Here is a 26,838-nt window from a genome sequence, read left to right as displayed (position 1 = left end):
TCTTTTAAATCCCTTTCAGTGATTGTGTTATTCATTTGATGTATAGTTCATCTGTTTCAGTTAGCTCCCCGACCCTTGTTGACTTCATTTTATATTTTGAATATGGAAAACATTAACATATCTCCAAAAGTTAAACTGTATTGAAAAGGCATGCCCAGGGAAGTGTCATGCCCTCTCTTAAAACCCTTCTACCCTATCCCACAATTGCCCTCACTCCTACAAGTAATCAACTTTGGTTTCTAGTTGATCCTTATGTCTCTTTTTTGTAAAGATAAGCAAATATATACATGTTTCCTTGTTTCTCCTTCTTTCTTACACAAATATATGACAGATGGTAGTTTATTTTTTTTCCCCCTCACTTAACAATATCTCCTGGAAATTTCTCCCTCTTGGTTGACAGAGATTGGATTCCTTATTTTATTTCATTGCTACAGAGAACTCAATTACGTAGACACGCAGCACTTCACTCCGTCAGTCTGCGTGATGGACACTGAAGCGGTTTTACAATGGCAAACAAGGCTGCATCGACTATTGTGCTTATGCGTCTTCACACTGGAGCTGAATCATCAGAACAGACTCCTAGCAGTGGGATTTCTGGCTTGAAGGGTAAACTCCCCTCCACAGGGACCGTACCACTACGAACATCCACAGCAACAGATGAGAGTGCCTATATCATCACAGCTTTGCCAATAGAATATATGTTGTCAAGGTTTTGAATTTGTGACTATCTGACAGGTGAGCAATGGCATCTCAGTGGAACTTCGATTTGCATTCTTCTTATTTTAAATGTAGGGGACATCTTTCATGTATTTAAAAACTATTTTTACATCTTTTCATAAACTATTTGTTCATGTCTTTTGCCAGCTTTTCCACACAGGGAGAATGCAGGGGGTGTTTGTGACCTTAAATTGAAAAAAATTCATTTTTATTTTTACTAACCTTTAACTGAAACTTAGCATTTCCTTTGGTCATAAATATAGACAATAATCCACAAGTAATATTAGCACTACCTTTACCAACAGAAATCAGATAATTTTATATTATTTTACAGTCGTCCTAAGATACTTTCTTATTATCACTTTCACTCATCACTACTTTAAATTAAGGGCTTATAGAAGTACTGCTTACAGAATGCAGATGACACGACCCTTATGGCAGAAAGTGAAGAGGAACTAAAAAGTCTCTTGATGAAAGTCAAAGAGGAGAGTGGAAAAAGCTGGCTTAAAACTCAATACTCAAAAAACTAAGATCATGGCATCTGGTCCCATCACTTCACGGCAAATAGATGGGGACACAGTAGAAACCATGACAGACTTTATTTTTTGGGCTCCAAAATCACTGCAGATGGTGACTGCAGCCGTGAAATTAAAAGATGCTTGCTCCTTAGAAGAAAAGGTGTATCATGGCTCAGAATCCTTCTATGGCAAACCTAAATAGCATATTAAAAAGCAGAGACGTTACTTTGCCAACAAAGGTCTGTCTAGTCAAAGCTATAATTTTTCCCATAGTAATGTATGGATGTGAGAGTTGGACTATAGAGAAGGCTGAGCGTGGAAGAATTAATGCTTTTGAACTGTGGTGTTGGAGAAGACTCTTGAGAGTCCCTTGGACTGCAAGGAGCTCAAACCAGTCAATTTTAAAAGAGATCAGTCCTGAATATTCATTGGAAGGACTGATGCTGAAGCTGAAGCTCCAATACTTTGGCCACCTGATGCGAAGAACTGACTCACTGGAAAAGTCCCAGAAGCTGGGAAAGATCGAAGGCAGGAGCAGGAGATGACAGAGAATAAGATGTTTGGATGGCATCACTGATTAGTGGACATAGTTTGAGCAAGCTCCAGGAGTTGGGGATGGACAGGGAAGCCTGGTGTGCTGCAGTCCATGGGGTCACAAAAGAGGTGGACACGGACTGCGAAGTACTGCCACACTGCTTGATTCAGTCTTCCTGTCTATAAATGCTCACGCGATGGAGCTGGGTAACTGAGGCAACTCCGTACCTAACAGTCATTTAGCCATCAAACAGCAGAAGTCATGGGATCTCTCTCACTGAGGACCAAGATATTTATGTTTTCTAGTAGTTTGTATCTGTAAAATTCTGCCAATATATTTGAAAAGAAATATTTATAAATTCTCATGTCTATTATAACCCTTTCAAATTTATTTGTATCACAATGGTATCAAAGGTGTATCATGGCTCAGAATCCTTTTTTATTTAATATAAACCATATATCAAAGATGTTGATTTAACCAAAGATGAATTCATTGATCTCAAGACAAAAAAGTTACAATGACTGGAATTGATTTTAAAAGTCTTAGAGAATTCTAGTTGTCCTTGAAAGAAGTTTATCTTTCCCTGGAAAGCAAGCTACAAATGTGTTTAAGTGTATCTGTAATAAAGTATCTTTGTGAATCAGGCTTTTCTACACTGATAACCATCAAAACAAAAACCCAAATCACCTTGACAACAATGTTCAACTTGACAATCTGTTGCCTCTTAAAGCTCATCTCAGAATTTAATGTTCTTAGTCAAGCTACTCAACAATAGCTGTTATACTAATGTCCTAAACAATTTAACTCTAACTTGCTTATAATTTAAAGATATTATATCATTATTTAATACATTGATAAAGAGACATCCTATATCACAACCTTGTTTTTAATGTTTTAGTAACTATATTTCAATAAAATTTATTTTCTCTGTAGTCCTATGTACTATGCTTTATGTATTTAAAAACTATTTATCCCAATGAATGGTCCACAGGCTTTAGACTGCTTAAAGGCTCCATGGCACAAAAAGGGTTAAGAACTTCTGCCCTAGACCTCCACCAAATGAAACAGCTTTAAGATAACCAGGGTAGTAACCCAACAAACACTCTCTTGTGCCACATGTCACAACCCACTAGCTTCCTCAAATGAATAACATATTCACCAGAACCTAAGACAAGAGTTTTAATACTAAGTATGGCCACTGATACATACTGAATCATTCAATCATTTGTGATCACCTAAAATGCAAAGTTTTTGCACTGCTCAGAAAACCTTGGGGCCACTTACCGTCAGTAGAATGCACATGGGAGCTGCCAATCTGGTCCACCAACAACATGAAGACAAAGCCCAGTACGAGGGACACACCGATGTAGGCATGCAGCTGCGTGTGGTCATGGCTGTGCTCATGTTCATGGGCAACTGGTACTACTGCTGCTTTGTCTGATGCAATCACGTTCTGTGTTTGACTCGCTTGGTGGTGCTTCCCTAGAGCAGAATGAACCATAAAGAGATAACATGTTTACTCCCTTAAAGCATCTTATGTAGAGGCTTCCGTTCTTTTGTACTTTGAGCTCTACAGATTTTTCTGCAAAGACATTCACTTCCTATATTGAAATCTAGCAAGTCATAAACTCCCTTAAAGTTCATGATGAAAAAATTCCCAAAGCTCTTCTGCGTTTGGCAGGCAGAGTTTTTAACTGCCTATTATTTTCAAAACCTAGGAAGTGGAAGCAAATCACCAGGCAAGAAAGCAGTCATTTTCCCAAGGGATATCATCTTCCAATCCCACCTTCTGTCTAGAGATTCACACCAGTCTCACCAGAAACCACAGAAAGATTTATTCTGATGAAAATAGGCAAATGAAGAATAATAATAATGAAAATAATTCGTCTAGTTTTATACTTAGGTTGTTCCAAAAATTGCAAATAAAGAGCAAACTGAGTATAAAACGCTTTAGCTTTAAAACACATCAGGGGACAATCACCAATTAGAAACCAAAAGGGCAGGGCAGTTTAAATGAGACATTTCCTTCAGTCTAAATTCAGTTCTAGAAATACAGTTGTTGGGGTACTCTGAATTACAGGAAATGACACCTGGCTAGGCAATATTAATACTACTAGTTTATACTCAAATATCTGACACTCAAAGCATGAATACTTCAAGAATTCTTATCTTTGCTGGTTTTATAAATACAGGCCAAAATACTAAACATATTTACCATTTATAATTAGATTAAGCATTTAACCTTTGACTAAAGAAATCACAGAAGCCTGCTGTAATAATTTAGACCCTGCCTTAATTATTGAGAAGCACAAACCATCTTAAGATAACAAAAATACATTTTTCTAATCCTTTAAAGATTTTTTGTTTACATAGCTTTTTCCTTTTTTTAACTTTTTAAAAATGTAAAATATACATTACATAAAATTTGCTTATCATTTTAAACATTTTTAATCATATGATTCTGTGGCTTTAAGTACACACATTGTTCTACAACCATTATCCATGTCCAGAACTTTTTCATCTTCCCAAAGTAATTTTTTAGCCTTAAGACTTTTTTCCAAATAGTGATTTCATTGTTTGCGTTATTTTTTCATTTATTTGCTTTTAAATGTCTCAATCTTTTTTTTTAAAGCACACTTCATTGAGGTATAATTCTCAAATGTAAAAACTCTAGTTAAACTACGACCAAGTTCAAGTTTTGGAACAGTACTCAAAAATACCAGAACGGTTCTCCTGTGCTCCCTTGGAGTCAATATGTTAGTCCTGGTCCCAAGCAAGTGCTGAATGCGCTTCTTGTCCTCTGAGTTTTCCCTGTTCTAGGATTTCCTATAAATGGAGTCATGCAATATGTATTCTTTTGCATAAGGATTCTTTTGATTAGCAGAATATTTTGAGATTTATCTAAGCTTTGCATGTATCTGTCGCTTGGTCCTCGTTTTTGCTGAATAATGTCCCATTGTATGGACATATCACAACTTATTTACCCGTTCAGCTACTGATGGACATTTAGGTAATTTCCAACACTGGTCCATTATAAAGTCGCTACGAGCATTCAGGTACAAGTCTTTCTCTTTTTTAAAAAAATTATTTGTATTATTTTTAGGCTGCGCTGGGTCTTCACTGCTGCAAGTGGGCTTTCTCTAGCAGCAGCAAGCAGGAGTTACTCTCTGGTTGTGGTGCAGGGGCTTCTCTTGTTGTGCCTCGAGGTACCTGGGCTTCAGTAGTTATGGTGCATGGGCTCCAGGGCATGGGCTCGGTAGCTATGGCATACGGGCTTAGTTGCCCTGTGGCATGTGGCATCTTCCCAGACCAGGGATCAAACCCATGTCCCTTGCATTGGCAGGTAGATGCTTAACCAATGGACCACCAGAGAAGTCCAGGTAGAAATCTTTCTGTGGATGCAAGTTTTCTTTTCCCTTGAGTAAATACCTAGGATCAGAACTTTTGGGTATATGTATATTTATAAAAGAAAACGGGCTTCCCAGGTGGTGCTAGTGGTAAGGAGCCTGCCTGCCAATGCAGGAGACATAAAAGACACGGGTTTGATCCCTGAGTCGGGAAGATCCCCTGGAGGAGGAAATGGCAGCCCATTCCAGTATTCTTTCCTGAAAATTCCACGGACAAAGAAACCTGGCGGGCTACAGTCCATAGAGTTACAAAGAGTTGGACACGACTGAAGTGACTAAACATAACAAAACATAAAACTCTCAAATTGTTTTCCAAAGTGGTTGTACCAGTTTACATATCCAATAGCAATGTCTGAAAGTACTAGTTGCTCCATACCATTGTCAACATTTGATACTATGAGGTTTAAAATTTTTAACCATTTTTACATAGGTGATCATGTCATCTGCAGATAGATAGTCTTACTTCTTGCCAATCTTTATGCCTTATCTTTTTGTTTCTGGCCTTATTGCAAACTAGCATCTGGCTAGGACTTCAAGTACAATGTTAAGTACCAGTGGTTGAGAGGAAACAGCCTTGTTTTGTTCCCAGTGTTATGCATTTTATCTGATGTTGTTGTTGTATGACTCTTTGCAACTTTACAATGGTTACAACGCAAAAAAATTTCCTTCTCTTTGTCCCTCCCTTATGCTCCTCTTAAATGCCAAGTCACAAGCCCAACTTACTAAATTTATCCCGAGATCCACTGAGTTGCTACATTCAGTTTGGAAGCACTGATGGAGGTAAAGAGAGACTTTCAGATGAAGAAATAGATGATTTTGGAATAAGAGGCATTTCCTGGAAATTAGAAGCCTACACTGCAGTGATCAATTAAAGAGAACCAAACTCTAGACAGGTCTAGGAGGAAAAGGTGGGCACACAGAGTATGCCCATGCTGTTCTTCACGCAAGCAAAATTATTGTTAGCAATAAGGATTTTAAGCCAGAGAACTGACTGAAAGCTCAGAGATGAAAAATCATTAAGTTTATGAGAGAAGCAGTCTAAGAATTTTGATTGGTAGTGTTGGACAATTAAACTGTGGCCTCATGGTAACATAAGGGTGTTTGGTTTGTGAAAAATCAATGAACTATACACTGTCAAATAATTAGCATGGCCTTGAGAATGAAAAATAAATGAAGTAAAACACTTGACTTTCTCTAAAGACAAGGCAGTTTTTGGTATGCTTCCATTTCAATATACAAAACCAATTCTTCATATTTATAAATGTAAAGAAACTACACATGTGAAGTCAGTCATAGAATTTTGGTACCTACAATTTTCAATACTACTTAGAAAGATGCTATTGGAAAGGATTTGAATGATTACCTTTTTAAAAGCTCCCCACTAAATATTTAACAAAATGAGCTCTCATCTCCGCCTTTGTTTAGTCTGCAGTTCATGAATCCATGGGCCTTCCATGCTGCTTCTCCTGGGTAACAGCCTGTCTCTCAAGACTCAGCTTGTAAGCTCCTTCCTCCTTGACATTTTCCGTGTCCTCTTCTCCTCATGCATATCCAGCAGACTGGTGCGTGTCAACCATAAGTTTTATATCACTATACTACAATTCAGACAGCAGCAAGCTACAGGACAAGGGTTCATGCCTAGTTTTGTAAATAAAATTTGCACTGGAATGCAGCCATGCTCATTTGTTCACAGACTGTCTATCGCTGCTTTCATGCTATGACAGCAGAGCTGAGTAACTGCAACAGAAACCATATGGCCCACAAAGCCTGAAATATTTACTATTTGGCCCTTTTAGAAAAAGTTTGCCAGCCCTTGCTGTCACTGACTGTTAATTTATTCATTTTCCATCGGCTGTGAATTCTTGAAGGCAGAAGCTATATTGTAGATCTATGAACTCTAACAATCAATATAAGGCCATAAATTGAGTATATACTCAACAAATAGATTTTGAAGGCAAAAAAAAAAATGGCCTTACACTCCTGTAATTTTTTAAGTTGACATTTCATTTCGAAAGTTAGGCAATTAATTCCTTCCAATGCAAAAAGATTTTTTAAAATTGAAATAACACACAATCTTTTAGTCTTATATTTTAGAATGGCTTCCCTGGTGGCTCAGATGGTAAAGAATCTGCCCACAATGCAGGAGACACAGGTTTGATCCCTGGGTTGCCTCTGAAGAAAGAAATGGCTACCCACTCCAGTATTCTTGTCTAGAAAATTCCATGGACAGAGAAGCCTCGTGGGCGACATACAGTCCATGGGGTCGCAAAGAATTGGACGTGACTGAAAAACTTCCACTTTCAAGATAATTATGTACATGATTCTTTATAAATCCAGACTTAATAGGTAACAGATGTATGTGTTAAATTAGGTGAAAGGTTACGCTAAAGTGAGCTGAGGTACAAAGGTGGGTTAACACCTCATTAAAGGGTGGGAAATTCTGAAAGAGATGGGAATACCAGACCATCTGACCTGCCTCTTGAGAAATCTGTATGCAGGTCAAGAAGTAACAGTTAGAACCAGACATGGAACAACAGACTGGTTGCAAATTGGGAAAGGAGTACGTCAAGGCTGTATACTGTCACCCTGCTTATTTAACTTATATGTAGAGTACATCATGGGAAACACTGGGCTGGAAGAAGGACAAGCTGGAATCAAGATTCCCGGGAGAAACAGCAATAACCTCAGATATGCAGATGACACCACCCTTAGGGCAGCAAGTGAAGAGGAGCTAAAAAGCCTCTTGATGAAAGTGAAAGAGGAGAGGGAAAAAGTTGGCTTAAAGCTCAACATTCAGAAAACTAAGAACATGGCATCTGGTCCCATCATTTCATGGGAGATAGATGGAGAAACAGTGTCAGGCTTTATTTTTTGGGGCTCCAAAATCACTGCAGATGGTGATTGCAGCCATGAAATTAAAAAGACGCTTACTCCTTAGAAGGAAAGTTATGACCAACCTAGATAGCATATTCAAAAGCAGAGACACTACTTTGCCAACAAAGGTCCATCTAGTCAAGGCTATGGTTTTTCCAGTAGTCATGTATGGATGTGAGAGTTGGACTGTGAAGAAAGCTGAGCGCCGAAGAACTGATGCTTTTGAACTGTGGTGTTGGAGAAGACTCCTGAGAGTCCCTGGGACTGCAAGGAGATCCAACCAGTCCATTCTGAAGGAGATCAACCCTGGGATTTCTTTGGAAGGAATGATGCTGAAGCTGAAACTCCAGTACTTTGGCCACCTCATGCAAAGAGTTGACTCATTGGAAAAGACTCTGATGCTGGGAGGGATTGGGGGCAGGAGGAGAAGGGGACGACAGAGGATGAGATGGCTGGATGGCATCACCGACTTGATGGATGCGGGGTGAGTGAACTCCAGGAGTTGGTGATGGACAGGGAGGCCTGGCGTGCTGCAATTGGTGGGGTCGCAAAGAGTCGGACACGACTGAGCAACTGAACTGAACTGAACAGAGAGGGTGTCAGTCATACTATTATTTGTGAACAGTTGTATAATAATTTTCCAAGGCAATTACTTTGGGGGTATCCATAGCTCTGAAATTAAATGTCAAGCCTAATCACAACTTTCAAAGGATGACCAACATTACTTCCCGTCACTGTTGTTTAGGCGCTAAGTCATGTGTGACTCTTTGCAACCCTTGGACTGCAACATACCAGGCTTTCCTGTCCTCACTATCTCCTGGAGTTTGTTAAAGTTCATGTGCATTGAGTCAGTGATGCCATCTAACTACCTCATCTTCCGCCGCCCTCTTCTTTTGCCTTCAGTCTTTCCCATCCTCAGGGTCTCTTCCAATAAGTCAGTTCTTCGCATCAGGTGGCCAAAGTACTGGAGCTTCAGCTTTAGTTATCAATCTTTCCAATGAATATTCAGGGTTGATTTCCTTTAGGCCTGACTGGTTTGATCTCCTTGCAGTCCAAGGGACTCTCAAGAGTCTTCTCCAGTACCACAATTCAAAAGCATCAATTCTTCGGCACTCAGCATTTTTTATGGTCCAACTTTCACATCCCTTAATAATAAGGTACAGAATTTTTCAATTTAGGTGAGTATAAGAACCTATATCTTATCCTAACAATGCTTTCTTTATCTAAATCATTTTGGAACTCTTGGCATAGCCTTCGAAGTCAAGTTTATGAGTCACAATAAAATTATTTTCTAATATACCAGCTTCTGATCTAAAATAATACTGAATAAATGGGTCAGCTATGTTATTAAACAGATTCGCGTTGAATAAACTATATTTCTGCAAACCTAAACTGCTTTTAAGGAAAACTCTGCTGCCACTGATGATTTTCATCTCGTACTCTGGAGGTAAATTAAAGAGAGAGTTCTAACATTTTTTGAGCATTCAGTAATATAAGTATATAATTTCCTGATATTAGCACTTTAAAAGAATTAACATTTAATTTTATGTATAAATAAAACTGTGGCAAATAAATGTCAGGAACATTATTTTATATATATATATGGCAAATAAATGTCAGGAACATTATTTTATATATATATATATATATAAAATATTTATATAAAACTTGAAGTAAGTGTGCTGTTGATTGAAGGTTTCCATACAAGATCTGAATACTTATAATTAAGTGGAATTTAATTTTATATATAAAAACATAAAATATTTACTGGATTATATACAATAAATGGTAGGCATTATTGGTTTTATTTGCAAGCATTAGCCAAAACAAAACAAAAAAGCTTTTTAAAGTGAGTGATAATCCCATGACTTGTTAGCACATTAACAGTTTAGTAATGAGATCTGGATATTCAGTATTAACACATCCACCCTTCCTCTTATACTGAAGGACATGAAACTCAACCCAGCAAAACCTGAGATCTCAAAAACCTGCTATTTACTATTTACACTAGCCAAGATATGGAAACAACATAAATGGCCACTGACAGATGACTGGATAAACAAGATGTGGTGTATATATATAACGGAACACTACTCAACCATACAAGAGAGTGAAATAATGCCATTTGCAGCAAGATGGATGGACCTGGAGACTATACTAGGAGAAGGAAACGGCAGCCCACTACAGTGTTCTTGCCTGGAGAATCCCAGGGACGGGGGAGCCTGGTGGGCTGCCGTCTATGGGGTTGCACAGAGTCAGACACGACTGAAGCAACTTAGCAGCAGAGACTATACTAAGTGAAGTGAATCAGAAAGAGAAAGACAAATGCCACATGACATCACTTCCATGTGGAATTTAAAATATGACACAAGTGAACTTATCTATGAAACAGAAACAGACTCACACACATAGAGAAGACTTCTCACTGCCAAGGGGCAGAGGGGTTGGGGAGGGATGGATTGGGAGTTTGGGATGATTAGATGCAAACTATGATAGAATGGAGAAACAACAAGGGCCTACTGCATAGCACACGGAACTATATAGTCGATATCCTGTGATAAACCATAATGGAAAAGAAGATGAAAAATAATATACATATGTAAAACTGAGTCACTTTGCTATACAGTAGAAATGAACACCCATTGTAAATCAACTATACGAAAATAAAATACAAAATTTTAACACCCAGATATTTAATTAAAATTTGTGTACATATGTTACTCATTCTTGAAAGAACTTTCAGGTTCTTACTGTTTTGTCTATTTCACACAGGGCACTGGTTGGTAATGAATACATGTTCCATGTCACATTTCCCACTGCAAAGTATATAAACCCAGTATTATCATTGGATATTGCTCATCCGTCATATATTTCTCATGCCACTAACACAGTGTTCAGCAAATCATTATGGGCTTAATTCTCTCCCTAGACACTCATACAGGAACTCTTCCAATAAGCTCCACCAGTATGGTATATAGCCTTCTTATGTTATGGACACATATGTTAAATTATTGATAAATATAATAGAATCAATTTACCCTTTGAAGACATTCACTAGAACTCCTTCAGATTAATATTTACAAAGGACAAAGCATTCTAAGAATCAAACCTTCAGGTAATCTGTTTCTTTGTGGGGAAGGGTGACCCCCAGCTTTGATGTTTATATTTTTGGCCTTTATTGATTGTTTTAAATTTCTTACCTTCTACTTATATCTTATAACCTTTACAGATTTTTATTATACACCTTTTTTTTTTTCCTGGGCAAAGACAGACAGTTCTTTACACTTGATGTGTTTTCAGTAATAGTCAAAGTGTTAGTCGCTCAGTGGCATCTGGCTCTTTGTGAGCCCATAGAATTGTAGCCTGCCAGGTTCTTCTGTCCATGGAATTCTTCAGGCAAGAATACTGGAGAGGGTAGCCATTTCCTTCTCCAGGGGCTCTTCCGACCCAGGGACTGAATCTGGGTCTCCCACACTGCAGGCAGATTCTCTATGGTCTCAGCCACCAGGGAAGCCCAATAGGGTAGAGCAGCTCTTACTTACTATCTGTTTATCATGTAAAAGAGAAAACTGACTATAGTCAAACTAATGTTTTAAAGGGATGTTAATGAATCTTTTTTTTTTTAATTAAAATACTACTATTTCTGAAAGGAAAAAAAATCTCATTATAGGGTAGGAAACTTACATTTCTTTAGCAGATAAACAATGTTTTGGTGATATGAAATTCCTTACAATGTTTACCACATAGCAGAGTGTCATTAAAAGTGTAGACTTCAGACAGAGTGAGACAGCCTGTGTTCAAATCCTGGTCCTGAAACCTACTGGCTGAGTTGCCTGGGCAAATTATTTAACCTCTCAGGGGCTCAAAAGTCTCATCCATAAAGCAATATCCACCTTAGAGGGTTGTTGTGAATGATTAGGCGATATATTCACACAATACCTGGTATTGTGGTTAAGTGCTCACTAAATGTTCAGGAGGGATTGGGGGCAGGAGGAGAAGGGGACGACTGAGCGACTGAACTGAAACTGACTGAAATGTTCAGGAACATAGTTGTACATTAAATGGAATTAATTCAGGAGATGTACATGAACATGTGATACATCTGGAGTGAATATCTGGTCAGATACAGTACTGAACAATAAAACAATTTCAGAGTCCTGAAAGTAAATAATATATATAAAAGTAATATATTATACAATCATAGTATATTATATATTATATATAAATATATTATATAATTATATTATATAATTAATATATAATATATAAGAGCCTTAAAGAGCTCCATTTTTATTAATGGATGATAGGATAAATGTTAATATAATAGCAGATTTAACCCTCTACTTTAAAAGAATTCTGGTGGTTTCAAACATTAGCTCCATAGTAAACAAGTACTGCAGTACTCAATAAACTATGTTCCCAAAACTTCTGTTTCTACAGAAAGACTGTTTCCTCACATGAACACAGATAATCATCTAAGTCCAGTGATTTTAGAGCTATAATTGTAGAAGAGTATGTGAGAAGTTCCTTTTCACATTAATTTGTACTTAATACTGCTTATTAAAGTGTCAGAGTACTTAGTTAACATGGTATACTGAGCTCTGAAAAAATACCTGCTAGTAATTATCATAATTATAAGGTCCACAGAAGAACTAAACCATAGGCTGTAGTTACATGTACACAAATTCCTTTCTCAAAGTTTGCAGAAAAGTTGGTTTGAACTACAATAACTGAAGAGCAGAAAGGACTTCCCTGGTGGTCCAATGGCTGAGACTCTACACTCCCAATGCAGGCGGCCAAGGTTTGATGGAACAAGATCCCACACGCTGCAACAAAGATGGGAAATCCCTCATGCTACACCTAAGACTCAACATAGTCAAATCAATCAAAACACACAGACATACACATAGAGACACCACTACCCATCTATTTGGGTGATTAAAATAAAAAACTAAAACAAAAGAGACAACAAAAATGTTTGGAAGGGAGTCAACTGGAACTCTCACACATTACGGGGTGTGGGTATTAGTCACTCAGTCGTGTCCGACTCTGTGACCCCATGGACTGTAGCCCACCAGGCTCCTTTGTCCAGGGACTTCTCCAGGCAAGAATATTGGAGCAGGTATAAACCACTGATACACCAAACAACAGGATGACTTCTCAACTGCATTAAGCCAACTAAAAGAAGCCAGATCCAAAGACTACAAGGCTGCATATATATGACATTGAGAAAAGACAAAACGATAGACACAGAGGAGATCAGAGATTGCTCAAGATTGGGAGCGGAGGAAAAGTTTGAGTACAAAAGGAGCTGAGGGCGATGGAACTGTTCTGTATTTTGACTTAATGCATTTGACAAAACGTAGTCATTCATGCCAAAAAGAGTGAATGCTGCTGTTGTTCAGTTGCTCAGTCGTGTCCAGCTGTTTGCAACCCCATAGACTGCAGCACACCAGGCTTCCCTGTCCTTTACTGCCTCTCAGAGTTTGCTCAAACTCATGTCCATTGAGTCGGTGATGCCATCCAACTATCGCATCCTCTGTTGCCACCTTCTCCTCCTGCCTTCAATCTTTCCCAGCATCGGGGTCTTTTCCAGTGGGTCAGTTCCCCACATCAGGTGGCCAAAATATTGGAGCTTTAGGTTCAGCATCAGTCCTTCCAACGAATATTCAGGGTTGATTTCCTTTATTGACTTGTTTGATCTCCTTGCTGTCCAAGGGACTCTCAAGAGTCTTCTCCAGCACCACAGTTTGAAAGCATCAATTTTTTGGCTCTCAGCTTTCTTTATGGTCCAACTCTCACAACCATAGATGACTACTGGAAAAACCATAGCTCTGACTATGTGGACCTTTGTCAGTTAAGTGATGTCTCTCCTTTTTAATATGCTGTCTAGGTTGGTCATAGCTTTCCTCCCAAGAAGCGTCTTCTAATTTCATGGCTGCAGTCACCATCCGCAGTGATTTTGGAGCCCAAGAAGATAAAGTCTGTCACTGTTTCCAATTTTTCCCTATCTATTTGCCGCGAAGTGATGGGATCAAATGCCATAATCTTTGTCTTTTGAATGTTGAGTTTTAAGCCAGTTTTTTCACTCTCCTCTTTCACCTGCATCAAGAAGCTCTTTTGTTCCTCTTCGATTTCTACCATTAGGGTACTGTCATCTGCATATCTGAGGTTATTGATATTTCCCCTGGGAATCTTGATTCCAGCTTGTGCTTCTTCTAGCCCAGCGTTTCTCATGATGTACTCTGTATAAAAGTTAAATAAGCAGGGTGACAATAGACAGTTTTGACGTACTCCTTTCCCAATTTGGAACCAGTCTGTTGTTCCATGTCTGGTTCTAACTGTTACTTCTTGACCTGCATACAGATTTCTCAGGAGGCAGGTAAGGTGGTCTGGTATTCCCATCTCTTTGAAGAATTCTCCACAGTTTGTTATGATCCACACAGTCAAAGGCTTTAGTGTAGTCAATGAAGCAGATGTTTTTCTGGAACTCCCTTGCTTTTTCTATGGTCCAACAGATGCTGGCAATTTGATCTTTGGTTCCTCTGCCTTTTATAAATCTAACTTGTACATCTGGAAGTTCTCAATTCAAGTACTTCTGAAGCCTAGCTTGAAGGATTTTGAGCATAACCCTGCGAGCACATAAAGTGAACACAATTTTGACGTAGTTTAAACATTCTTTGGCATTGCCTTTCTTTGGGACTGGGATAAAAACTGACCTTTTCCAATCCACTCCAGCAATTTGGAAACTGCTGAGTTTTTCAAATTTGCCGGCGTACTGAGTGCTGCACTTTAACGGCATCATCTTTTAAGACTTGAAATAGCTCAGCTGGAATTCCATCACCTCCACTAGCTTTGTTTGTAGTAATGCTTCCTGAGGCCCACTTGACTTCACACTCCAGGATGTCTGGCTCTAGTTGAGTGATCACACCATTGTGGTTATCTAGATTATTAAGACCTTTTTAGTAAAGTTCTTCTGTGTGTTCTTGACACTTCTTCTTAATATCTTCTGCTTCTGTTAGGTCCATACCGTTTCTGTCCTTTATTGTGCCCATCTTTGCCTGACATGTTTCCTTGGTATCTCTAATTTTCTTGAATAGATGTCTAGTCTTTTCCATTACGTTGTTTTCTTCTATGTCTTTACATTGTTCACTTATGAAGGCTTTCTTATCTTACCATGCTGTTCTTTGGAATTCTGCATTCAGGTGGGTTTATCTTTCCTTTTCTCCTTTGCCTTTTGCTTCTCTTCTTTTCTCAGCTATTTGTAAGGCCTCCTCAGATAACCATTTTGCCTTTCTTTTTCTTGAGGATGGTTTTGATCACTGCCTCCTGTACAATGTCACGAACCTCTGTCCATAGTTCTTCAGGCACTCTAACAGATCTAATCCCTTTAATCTATTTGTCATTTCCATTGTATAATTGTAAGGGATTTGATTTAGGTCATTCCTGAATGGCCTAGTGGTTTTCCCTACATTCTTCAATTTAAGTCTGAATTTTGCAGTAAGAAGCTAACAATCTGAGCCATAGTCAGCTCCAGGCCTTGTTTTTGCTGACTATATAGAGCTTCTCCATCTTTGGCTGCAAAGAATATAATCAATCTGATTTCGATTTTGACCATCTGGTGATGTCCATGTGTAGTGTTGTCTCCTGTGTTGTTGGAAGAGGGTGTTTTGCTACGACCAGTGCATTCTCTTGGCAAAACTCTGTTAACCTTTGCCCCGCTTCATTTTGTACTCCAAGGCCAAACTTGTCTATTACTCCAGGTATCTCTTGACTTCCTACTTTTGTATTCCAGTCCCCTATGACGAAAAGGACATCTTTTTAGTGTTAGTTCTAGAAAGTTTTGTAGGTCTTCATAGAACTGGTCAGCTTCAGCTTCTTTATTATTAGTGGTTGGGACATAGATTTGGATTACTGTGATACTGAATGGTTTGCCTTGGAAACGAACTGAGATCATTCTACCGTTTTTGAGATTGCACTCAATTACTGCATCAAATTGCCAACATCCACTGGATCATCGAAAAAGCAAGAGAGTTCCAGAAAAACATCTATTTCTGCATAAAGCAGACTATGCCAAAGCCTTTGACTGTGTGGATCACAATCAACTGTGGAAAATTCTCAAAGAGATGGGAATACCAGACCACCTGACTTGCCTCTTGAGAAAAACCTGTATGCAAATCAAGAGGTAACAGTTAGAACCGGACATAGAACAGACTGGTTCCAGATAGGAAAAGGAGTCCGTCAAGGCTGTATACTGTTACCCTGCTTATTTAACTTATATGCAGAGTACATCATGAGAAACTCTGGGCTGGAAGCAGCACAAGCTGGAATCAAGATTGCTGGGAGAAACATCAATAACCTCAGATATGCAGATGACACCACCCTTATGGCAGAAAGTGAAGAGGAACTAAAGAGCCTCTTGATGAAAGTGAAAGGGAGAGTGAAAAAGTTGGCCTAAAGCTCAACATTCAGAAAACAAAGATCATGGCATCTGGTCCCATCACTTCATGGCAAATAGATGGGGAAACAGTGGAAACAGACTTTACATTTTGGGGCTCCAAAACCACTGCAGATGGCACTCCTTGGAAGGAAAGTTATGACCAACCTAGACAGCATATTAAAAACCAGAGACATTACTTTGCCAAGAAAGATCTGTCTAGTCAAGGCTATGGTTTTTCCAGTGGTCATGTATGGATGTGAGAGCTGGACTGTGAAGAAAGCTGAGTGCCAAAGAATTGATGCTTTTGAAATGTGGTGTTGGAGAAGATTCTTGCAAGTCCCTTGGACTGCAAGGAGATCCAACCAGTCCATCCTAAAGGAGACCAGTCCTGCAGGTTCATTGTAAGGACTGATGCTGAGGCTGAAATTCCAATACTTTGGCCACCTCATGTGAAGAGTTAACTCATTGGAAAAGACCCTGATGCTGGGAGGGATTGGGGCAGGAGGAGAAGGGGACAACAGAGGATGAGACGGCTGGATGGCATCATCGACTCGATGGACATGAGTTTGGGTGAACTCCGGGAGTTGGTGGTGGACAGGGAGGCCTGGCGTGCTGCAGTTCATGGGGTCACAAAGAGTCGGACACGATTGAGCGACTAAACTGAACTGAACTGCATTTCGGACTCTTTTTGTTGACTATGAGGCCTATTCCATTTCTTCTAAGGGCTTCTTGCCTACAGTAGTTGATATAAGGGTCATCTGAATTAAATTTGCCCATTCTTGTCCATTTTAGTTCACTGATTACTAAATGTTGATGTTCACCCTTGCCACCTTCTGTTTAATCACTTCCAATTTACCTTGATTCATGGACCTAATATTTCAGGTTCTTATGCAGTATTGTTCTTTACAGCATTGGACTTGACTTTCACCACCAGCCACATCCACAACTGGGCATCGTTTCTGCTTTGGCTCAGCCTCTTTATTCCTCCTGGAGCTATTTCTCCACTCGTCTCCTATAGCATATTGGGCACCTACTAACCTGAGGGCTTCATCTTTCACTGTCATATCTTTTTGCCTTTTGAATATAAAATATGTAAGTGAAAATAGTTGTAAAATATTTCTTTTCTTTTTTTTTTATGAAGGCCAACCAGCATGTGGGATCTTCGTTCCCTGACCAGGGATCAAACCCACAACTTCTGCAGTAAAAGAACAGAATCTTAGCCACTGGACCACTAGGGAAGTCCCTTAAAAGATTTTTTAATGATTGGCTTGGGGCAGGAGAATAATCTGTGATGAAAAGGTTAAAGAGATCAGAATGCTTATTTTTCAAAAAATAGGTTTATAAAGCACATGTATCTATTTTCTTTTCTTTTCTTTCTTTATTTATTTTTTTAAAGCACATGTATCTATTTTCAAATGAATCCACAAAGTTATTTTGGGCCAAAACAAGGAAAACTGAAAATAAAGGAAAGCAACCCAACACATAGTAGCTACATTTAACTTTAAAACTATACCTGAAATATGGTATACACATTATTATCCCATAAAACTATCAGCAAAAAAAAAAAAAAACAAAAAACCTAAAGCTGAAGCACTTTTTCCCCCTACTCTAGTGTTTCCCAAACTTGTCTAATACGAATCATTTGACAACTTGTTAAAATTGGATATACCCAAATATCTTCCCTGGAGATTTTGATTAAATATTCTAGGTTGGGGATCAGAAAACTGTACTTTTAAAATGCACCCCTCCCTCAAGAAACTTTTATTATCAGACAAGTTTAGCAAACAACTACCACCCATAATTCTTAGCACAAAGCCAAGCAAAACAAATTTTAAGTGTCTTTTAATCATAGTCTGAATGTTTTCTAGCACACCAGCAGAGTAATTTCCACAGTGGAATGAGCACACCCAGGAAAATTCAAGATGATCCACTACAACATGAAAGGAAATACTGATCTATATACTGTTACTTTAAATCTCATTTTCCAAAATTTTCTATTTAAGGAGTGTTTTTTATAATGTAGAGTATATCAGTGCAATAGCACATGTATTATCTTTTTTTCTCAATAGAATATATGATCAAAAAAGAGTGGAAACCACTGCTCTAAGGCTCCTAATTTGTTATTTTTTCCTCCTAAGGCTGACCAATCCTCAGCCTCTGTCCTACTTTGCACTAACCCCCATGATCCCCACTTTACCACTATGACCATATTCATACCCAAGGCATATGAGCATCATCCCTCTGAATATAGGACACAGTTTTTTTCCTGTACTAACATCTGAAAAAATATTTATTATGTTGTGACTAGTAAGAAATTTTGGAGAAGGCAATGGCACCCCACTCTAGTACTCTTGCTTGGAAAATCCCATGGATGGAGGAGCCTGGTAGGCTGCAGTCCATGGGGTTGCGAAGAGTCGGACACGACTGAGCGACTTCACTTTCACTTTTCACTTTCATTTTTCACTTTGATGCATTGGAGAAGAAAATGGCAACCCACTCCAGTGTTCTTGCCTGGAGAATCCCAGGGACGGGGGAGCCTGGTGGGCTGCTGTCTATCGGGTCGCACAGGGTCAGACACGACTGAAGTGACTTAGCAGCAGCAGCAGCAGTATGAAATTTGGAAGGCGTTGACTTCTTTATTCTATTCTTAAAGTCTAGCAGACTCTTGGCATCTGAAGAGTCAGCTCACCAATATAACATTTGTGGTTTCAGTCAAGTGGGACATTTCCTGACAGGTGGGAATCTGATTTTGCTGAATCACCAATCTGAATCAAGTATGCCTCCCAGCTGACATAAAGGACCAAATCATTTAGCAGATGAATAAACGAAGCTGACCGCCCAGCATTTACTCTTCTGTAGCTGTACTGTTCTCTGCTTGTTATTAGGGTCAGGAGAGGTCTCTTTAATTTCTTCAGTTCAGTTCAGTTCAGTCTCTCAGTTGTGTCCTACTCTTTGCGACCCCATGAATCGCAGCACGCCAGGCTTCCCTATCCATCACCAACTCCCGGAGTTCACTCAGACTCATGTCCATCGAGTCAGTGATGCCATCCAGCCATCTCATCCTCTGTTGTCCCCTTCTCCTCCTGCCCCCAATCTCTCCTAGCATCAAAGTCTTTTCCAATGAGTCAACTCTTCTCATGAGGTGGCCAAAGTATTGAAGTTTCAGCTTTAGCATCACTCTTTCCAAAGAAATCCCAGGGTTGATCTCCTTCAGAATGGACTGGTTGGATCTCCTTGCAGTCCAAGGGACTCTCAAGAGTCTTCTCCAACACCACAGTTCAAAAGCATCAATTCTTTGGCACTCAGCCTTCTTCACAGTCCAACTCTCACATCCATACATGACCACAGGAAAAACCATAGCCTTGACTAGACAGACCTTAGTCGGCAAAGTAATGTCTCTGGTTTTTAATATGCTATCTAGGTTGGTCATAACTTTTCTTCCAAGGAGTAAGCGTCTTTTAATTTCATGGCTGCAGTCACCATCTGCAGTGATTTGGGAGCCCCAAAAAATAAAGTCTGACACTGTTTCTTAGTTATCCTTCACTACAGAAGTCCTCATTACCTACAAGGTTCATTATAAAGAGTCCTTGAGGCGCTTCCCTGGTGGCTCAGTGGTAACAAATCCGCCTACCAATGCAGGAAACATGGGTTCCCTCCCTGGTCTAGGAAGATCCCACATGCCCTGGAGCAACTAAGCCTGTGTATCACAACTACTGAGTCTGTGCTCCAGAGCCTGGCAGTTGCAGCTACCGAGCCCATGTGCTGTAGCTACCGAAGCCTGCATGCCTTAGACTCCATGCTCTGCAATGAGAAGCCCCCGCAGTAAGAAGCCTGTGCACAGCAAGTAGAGAAAGTCAATACAGCAATGAAGACCCAGCACAGCCATAAATAAACGCACAAAATTTAAAAACAAAATGGTTAAAAAACTTTTTTAAAGGAGTCCTTGAATCCAAATGTGTTTATCTATCTATCTATATATATATTTTTAAATTAAAGAACACTAAAAATACAATCATTGTCATGTAGGAACTTGGAAGTTTTGCATAGGCATTAACAAGAATGATTGTCATTCTTAGAAAGCCCGCAATTCATGTGTTATTGCAAATAAATCTCCGTGGACTGAGGCATTCAATTCACAAACTGCTACTGACGTGTTTATTGTCAAAGACATCAAAAGATATGCTTTGGCATATATTCTATGGCAAACGTGTGAACTGTTTTCAGAAAAAAATATCACCAAGCTTCTCTTTTCAGCCCTCCACATCAATAACATAGCTCAAAGAAGGCCCATCTCTCTCTCACCCTCAAGAATATCTTCATAAAGTGCGTGCACTCCTTCAGGCACGATGACCGCCAGTGCAGTTCCACAGAGGAGGCCGGCACCCAAAACAGTCACCAGCTTTAGTCGCTCCTGGAAAGAAAACATAAGCTGTTGAAAAGATTGATGACTAAACAGGGGAAAAGTTTCAGTAGTATCTGGAATGAAGACGGTGAGCTGCTTATTTGGGAGGCCAAACTCTACCATGGCCAGTGAACATGAAAAAGGGTCGGCTTCATCAAAGTGTGCTCGGTCCCTTCAGTCGTGTCTGGCTCTTTGCACCCCCATGGACTGTGGCCCACCAGACGCCTCTGTCCACGGGATTCTCCAGGCAAGAATACTGGAGTGGGCTGCCATGCCCTCCTCCAGGGGGTCTTCTGACCCAGGGATCACACTCTTGTCTCCTGCTTCGCCTGGGTTGCAGGTGGATTCTTCATCTGCTGAGCCATCGGGGAAGCCCAAGCTTCATGAATAATAAGGAAATATCATTTTTAAGCTTACCAGATTGGCAGTGATGTGGGAAAACTTGTCTACTACCCACAATAGGGAGAAGTTAGCATACTCATCTTAAACTGGAGGAACTGGGAGCTGCTGCAACCTATCTGGACCCCAATTTGGTAATTTAGATTTAAAGCCTCAAAAATGTGAATTCTCTGATCCAGCAATTTCATGTCTAGAAATTTTCCTAAGAAAGAAAAAACTATGAAAAGATGGCCACTGTACATATTAAGAATGCAAACCTGAAAATAATCTAAATGTCCAAGAAAGGAGATTAGCTAATAAACTTAAATACTTCACCAGAGCACCAAGTGAAAAGTGAAAATGTTAGTAGCTCAGCAATTAAAAATTATGACAGAGGTCTACTCATGGATACAGAAGATAATGACATGACTTCCTTGGTGGTCCAGTGGCTAAGAATCCACTTGCCAATGCAGAGGACATGGGTTTCATCACTGATCCAGTAAGATTCCATATGCCATGGGGCAACTTAGCCCGTGTGGCACAACTACAGAGCCCACACTCTACAGCCTGCGAGCTGCAGCTATTGCAACATGCATGCTTGAGGTGCGGTGAGGTGAAGTCACTCAGTCGTGTCCGACTCTTTGCGACCCTGTGGACTGTAGCCCACCAGGCTCCTCCGTCCATGGGATTCTCGAGGCAAGAATACTGGAGTGGGTTGCCATTTCCTTCTCCAGGGGATCTTCCCGACCCAGGGATCGAACCCAGGTCTCCCACATTGGAAGCAGACGCTTTAGTGGCCAACGCAATGAGAAGCCCGTGTACCACAACAAACAGCAGCCCCCACTCACTACAAGAAAAAGCCCGTGCAGCAACGAAGATCCAGCAGAACCCAAAACAAATAAAGTTAATTAATTTTTTAAAAAGGCATGATATATTGCTACGAGGAAAAAACTGCTGGCAAACAATACGTATCGATAATCTCATAGTTCTTTTGAAAAAGCATACACATAAGCAGAACAAGTGTAAAACATTAACAATTTTGTCTTTATAGTTTATAAACATAATATGTAATATATAATTTATAAAACATTCATTTATCTGCAATGAACATGTAGTACTCATACAATGAAAAAACATATTTAGTTTAATACTAAAATGTCCTCTAGTTTATTTATTTATTTATTTATTTTAGTTTTTTATTTTTTAAATTTTAAAATCTTTAATTCTTACATGCATTCCCAAACATGAACCCCCCTCCCACCTCCCTCCCCATAACAACTTTCTGGGTCATCCCCATGCACCAGCCCCAAGCATGCTGCATCCTGCGTCAGACATAGACTGGCGATTCAATTCACATGATAGTATACATGTTAGAATGTCATTCTCCCAAATCATCCCACCCTCTCCCTCTCCCTCTGAGTCCAAAAGTCCGTTATACACATCTGTGTCTCTTTCCCTGTCTTGCATACAGGGTCGTCATTGCCATCTTCCTAAATTCCATATATATGTGTTAGTATACTGTATTGGTGTTTTTCTTTCTGGCTTACTTCACTCTGTATAATCGGCTCCAGTTTCATCCATCTCATCAGAACTGATTCAAATGAATTCTTTTTAACGGCTGAGTAATACTCCATTGTGTATATGTACCACAGCTTTCTTATCCATTCATCTGCTGATGGACATCTAGGTTGTTTCCATGTCCTGGCTATTATAAACAGTGCTGCAATGAACATTGGGGTACATGTGTCTCTTTCAATTCTGGTTTCCTCGGTGTGTATGCCCAGCAGTGGGATTGCTGGGTCATAAGGTAGTTCTATTTGCAATTTTTTAAGGAATCTCCACACCGTTCTCCATAGTGGCTGTACTAGTTTGCATTTCCACCAACAGTGTAGGAGGGTTCCCTTTTCTCCACACCCTCTCCAGCATTTATTGCTTGCAGATTTTTGGATCGCAGCCATTCTGACTGGTGTGAAGTGGTACCTCATTGTGGTTTTGATTTGCATAAAATGTCCTCTAGTTTAAAAAAAATGCTCGATTAAGATTGACATACTAGAGCTGTAGAGATTTAACGTATACCACTTTACGTATTTGGAAGTACACATCTATGAAACCATCATTAGAATCAATGCCATAAATGATCTATGGCTTTAATCCACTAATACCAGTTTTTACTTTTTACTCAGATTTCCTTAGGAGACTGTATCTTGACATAAAGGATATAAAGGATTATGTTTCAAAATTTCCTGAAGCAGCAATGTACCCTTCTTAGAGTCTCGGCAGGATGAAAAATAATCTTTAAAACTACAAGAGGGCATTTATGTTGCTTATGAAAAACTTTTAATAATTTTAACAGCATATCACGTACTCGCCTTTCCTATTCTGTTTTAGTTTCTTTTATGAGATTAGCAAAAATAACAATGGCTGTATTAGTTCTGAAATACTACTGAAGCTGCAACTGTGAAGCTGTGGGAGTATACACACACAAGTACTGCCTCTAAGGGAGGTTCTTAGCTGAAAAGCTAGTAGAAATATTACCTGCTCCTTGTTTGGGAAGAAAGAAAGGACCCATATCTATTGTGTCTCTATTGAAAATGGGGGAACTATAGCTACAATGTCAGCACCAGCTAATACTTGCCCTATAGCAAGAGGGGAATCCCCTAAGCATCTAGGCCAGGTCAGCCCTTCACACATTCTGGATGGCTATTAATGACTTACAAACTGAGAGAGTTCTGAACGCATCCAATGGTTCCGTTCTAATGGTATACAACTATAAAACTTGTATAAAAATGCTCCAATGGTTGGGGCATTGGCTTGGGAGGCAGAACTAACTCCATGTTCAAATTAGTTAACAAGTCAGCACCTCAACTTTTCTTCTTTAAAATAATATTTCTACACATCCTATGAAGATATAGGAGGCAACAGGAGAATGTGGTTGAAGCATTTTGGGAAAAGGACATCAAACAGCTAGTGTTCCTATTTTAATGTTTAATATTGAGCTATTCTAAGAGTTTGTCTTTTCCAAGTTACTAAACTCACCAAAGCACTGCTAATCACAGCATTCATTTGAGACCAACTGTCAGAGTATGGAGAACACAAGACGGAAACACAGCTCTGACATGGCAAGTAATTAGTCTTTTCATCATTCTCAATAAACAATTCATAAAAGTCACCTTTGCTTAAAACAATCATGAATGTCAAGTTTTACTGCAAAGAAAGGACAAAAATAAGGGTAAAACTGCACCGGACTATCATTTCATTTGAGAGCCTTAGTTTCAGAACTCCACAATTCAAACTAACGAATAAATTACTAGGAAAGAAGACTGTCCTTTCAGCGTTTGACTATGCTCTACTCTGGGAAATGGAAATGAAAGATGCCTCAGCTTTGCAAATTAAGGGAAGATGAGAAGAGAGGAAAGGGATGTACCTAAAAGAGAAAGAGCTAATTGCCTTCAAGAATTACTTGGGTGGTAGCTCACATCATATACATGAAAACTAATTCCTGATGGATTATACACCTAAATATAAAACCTAAAACTCAAGGGCTGTTAGAAAAAAATATAGAAAATCTTGGCAATCTTGGAGTTGGCAAAGATTTCTCACAAGGACACAAAAAACAATTTTAAGAGAAAAAAATTCAACATCAGAATTTTAAATGTTTGCTGATCCATTAAGAAATGAATAGGCAAGCTACATACTGGAAGAAAGTACATATACCTGTACTGGAAATACATATATTTGTGGTGGGTGTTATGGTAACAATATGCACTCAGGCCCCTTCAGGTTGGAGACACCTGTTCCCCCAAGTGCTGGCAATGTTGCCTACTGATGGCTTTCAGCTAAGTCCCTTTGAGATACTGCCCCTGGGCCAAAGGGAACTAACTAACCTAAAAGTTATATTCCCTCCCCTCGAGCAGTCCATATCCAGTGACTAGCCCAACTTGCTGCTATGTAGATGCAGGTACAAAGCCTCAAGTCAGAATATCTCAGAAGGGCCATAAAGCTTCAGTGCCTTCTGTGGAGTGATCTGAGGCCTCCACTGCAACCAAATTACAGCTCAACTTCTTCATCTGCTTAATCCTGCTCATTCTTTCATAGGTTTTATTCCCTGGTGGCTCACGTGGCGGCCTGCAATGCAGGAGACCCAGGTTTGATCCCTGGGTCAGGAAGATCCTCTGGAGAAGGGAATGACTACCCACTCCAGTATTCTTGCCTGGAGAATTCCATGAACAGAGGAGTCTGATGGGCTACAGTCCATGGAGGTACAAAGAATCAGATATGACTGAGCAACTAACACTTGGTTATCCCAAGACCACCACCCAATAAACTTCCTGTAAACCTTTCTGCAAACCTTCTTAGAGTCTGTATTCTGGGGAACCCAACCTAAGCCACTGACGAAGCACTTGCATTTGAAATATAAAGAATGATTACAACTCAGTAAGAGACAAAATTAAAGTTAAAAATTAAACTTAGGTAAAACACTGAACAGATACTTCACAAAAGATATATGAATGGCCAGTAAGCCCATGAAAAGATAAAAGATGTTCAACATCATTAGTCATCACTAAAATGCAAATTTATACTATAATGAGATACTTCTTCACACCCATTAGAATGGCTAAGATTAAAGAGACCAACAACACTAAATGATGGCAAGGATACAGACCAACTGGAACTCCCACATGCTGTTGGGCAGAGCATGAAATGACACACTCACTTCAGAAAACGGGTAGTCTCTTATAGAGTTAAGCCAGCAATTCCACTTTTGGGTATTTACCAGGAGAAATGAAAGCACATGTCTCCCCCAAAACTTGCATAAAAACGCTCATAGACACTTGACCGATATTAGCTATAAGAATACCACAGTTTATCCATTCTGCTATTGCTGGACATCTGATTCAGATTATGGCTAATGGGATCTGTATTTGTTATTGTTTAGATTTCGCAAAGTCGTGTCTGACTCTTTTGTGACCCCATGGATTGTAGCCCACCACGCTTCTCTGTCCATGGGGTTTCCCAAGCAAGAATACTGGAGTGGGTTGCCATTTCCTTCTCTAGGGAATCTCCCTGACTTGGGGACCAAACTCAGGTCAGCCAATGCATGTAGATTCTTTACCACTGAGCCATCAGGGAAGCCCAAGACCTGTATTACAATATCATTTTAAAGAGTCAGAAAAAAAAGAATTTGAGAATTTGGAAACAGAGATTTCTGAGGTAAACTTGAGTAAATCATCTCACTTTGTAATATTTCCTCAAAGGAAAGGCAGTGTGAGCTAAAATTACTGTATTATGTTTTCAGTCTACTTTGAAATTAGAGTACATACATTTATTTACCAAATGAAGTTAAACCTCCTATGCTTAACTAAGTTATTTAACTAAGTTAGACAAACCTATGTTTGTTCTTGGAACTCCTTACACCAAAACTTTAAGTTCTGTGAAGGCAGAAACTTGTTTTTAATTTACTGCTGAATACTTAGTTTATAGACTAGTATCTTGAAAAGTTATGACCAACCTAGATAGTATATTCAAAAGCAGAGACATTACTTTGCCGACTAAGGTCTGTCTAGTCA

The 26,838-nt window shown here is 39.4% G+C and overlaps 1 protein-coding gene across 1 annotated transcript in view; it reads right to left on the bottom strand.

Moving 5' to 3' along the window:
* Window positions 1-26,838, bottom strand: part of SLC39A9 (solute carrier family 39 member 9) — a 51,285-nt gene that overhangs the window by 10,174 nt on the left and 14,273 nt on the right. Inside the window, exons 2-3 of the mRNA XM_069595135.1 lie at window positions 20,794-20,902; window positions 3,055-3,252 (exon numbers count right to left, since the gene is read on the bottom strand). Of these exons, the coding sequence (XP_069451236.1) occupies window positions 3,055-3,252; window positions 20,794-20,902 (307 nt within the window). The remainder of the gene's footprint in view (window positions 1-3,054; window positions 3,253-20,793; window positions 20,903-26,838) is intronic.

Source organism: Ovis canadensis, chromosome 7 (genome assembly GCF_042477335.2).
Source record: "Ovis canadensis isolate MfBH-ARS-UI-01 breed Bighorn chromosome 7, ARS-UI_OviCan_v2, whole genome shotgun sequence".
Classification (NCBI taxonomy): Eukaryota; Metazoa; Chordata; class Mammalia; order Artiodactyla; family Bovidae; genus Ovis; species Ovis canadensis.
This window is presented reverse-complemented; position numbering and strand designations above follow the sequence as displayed.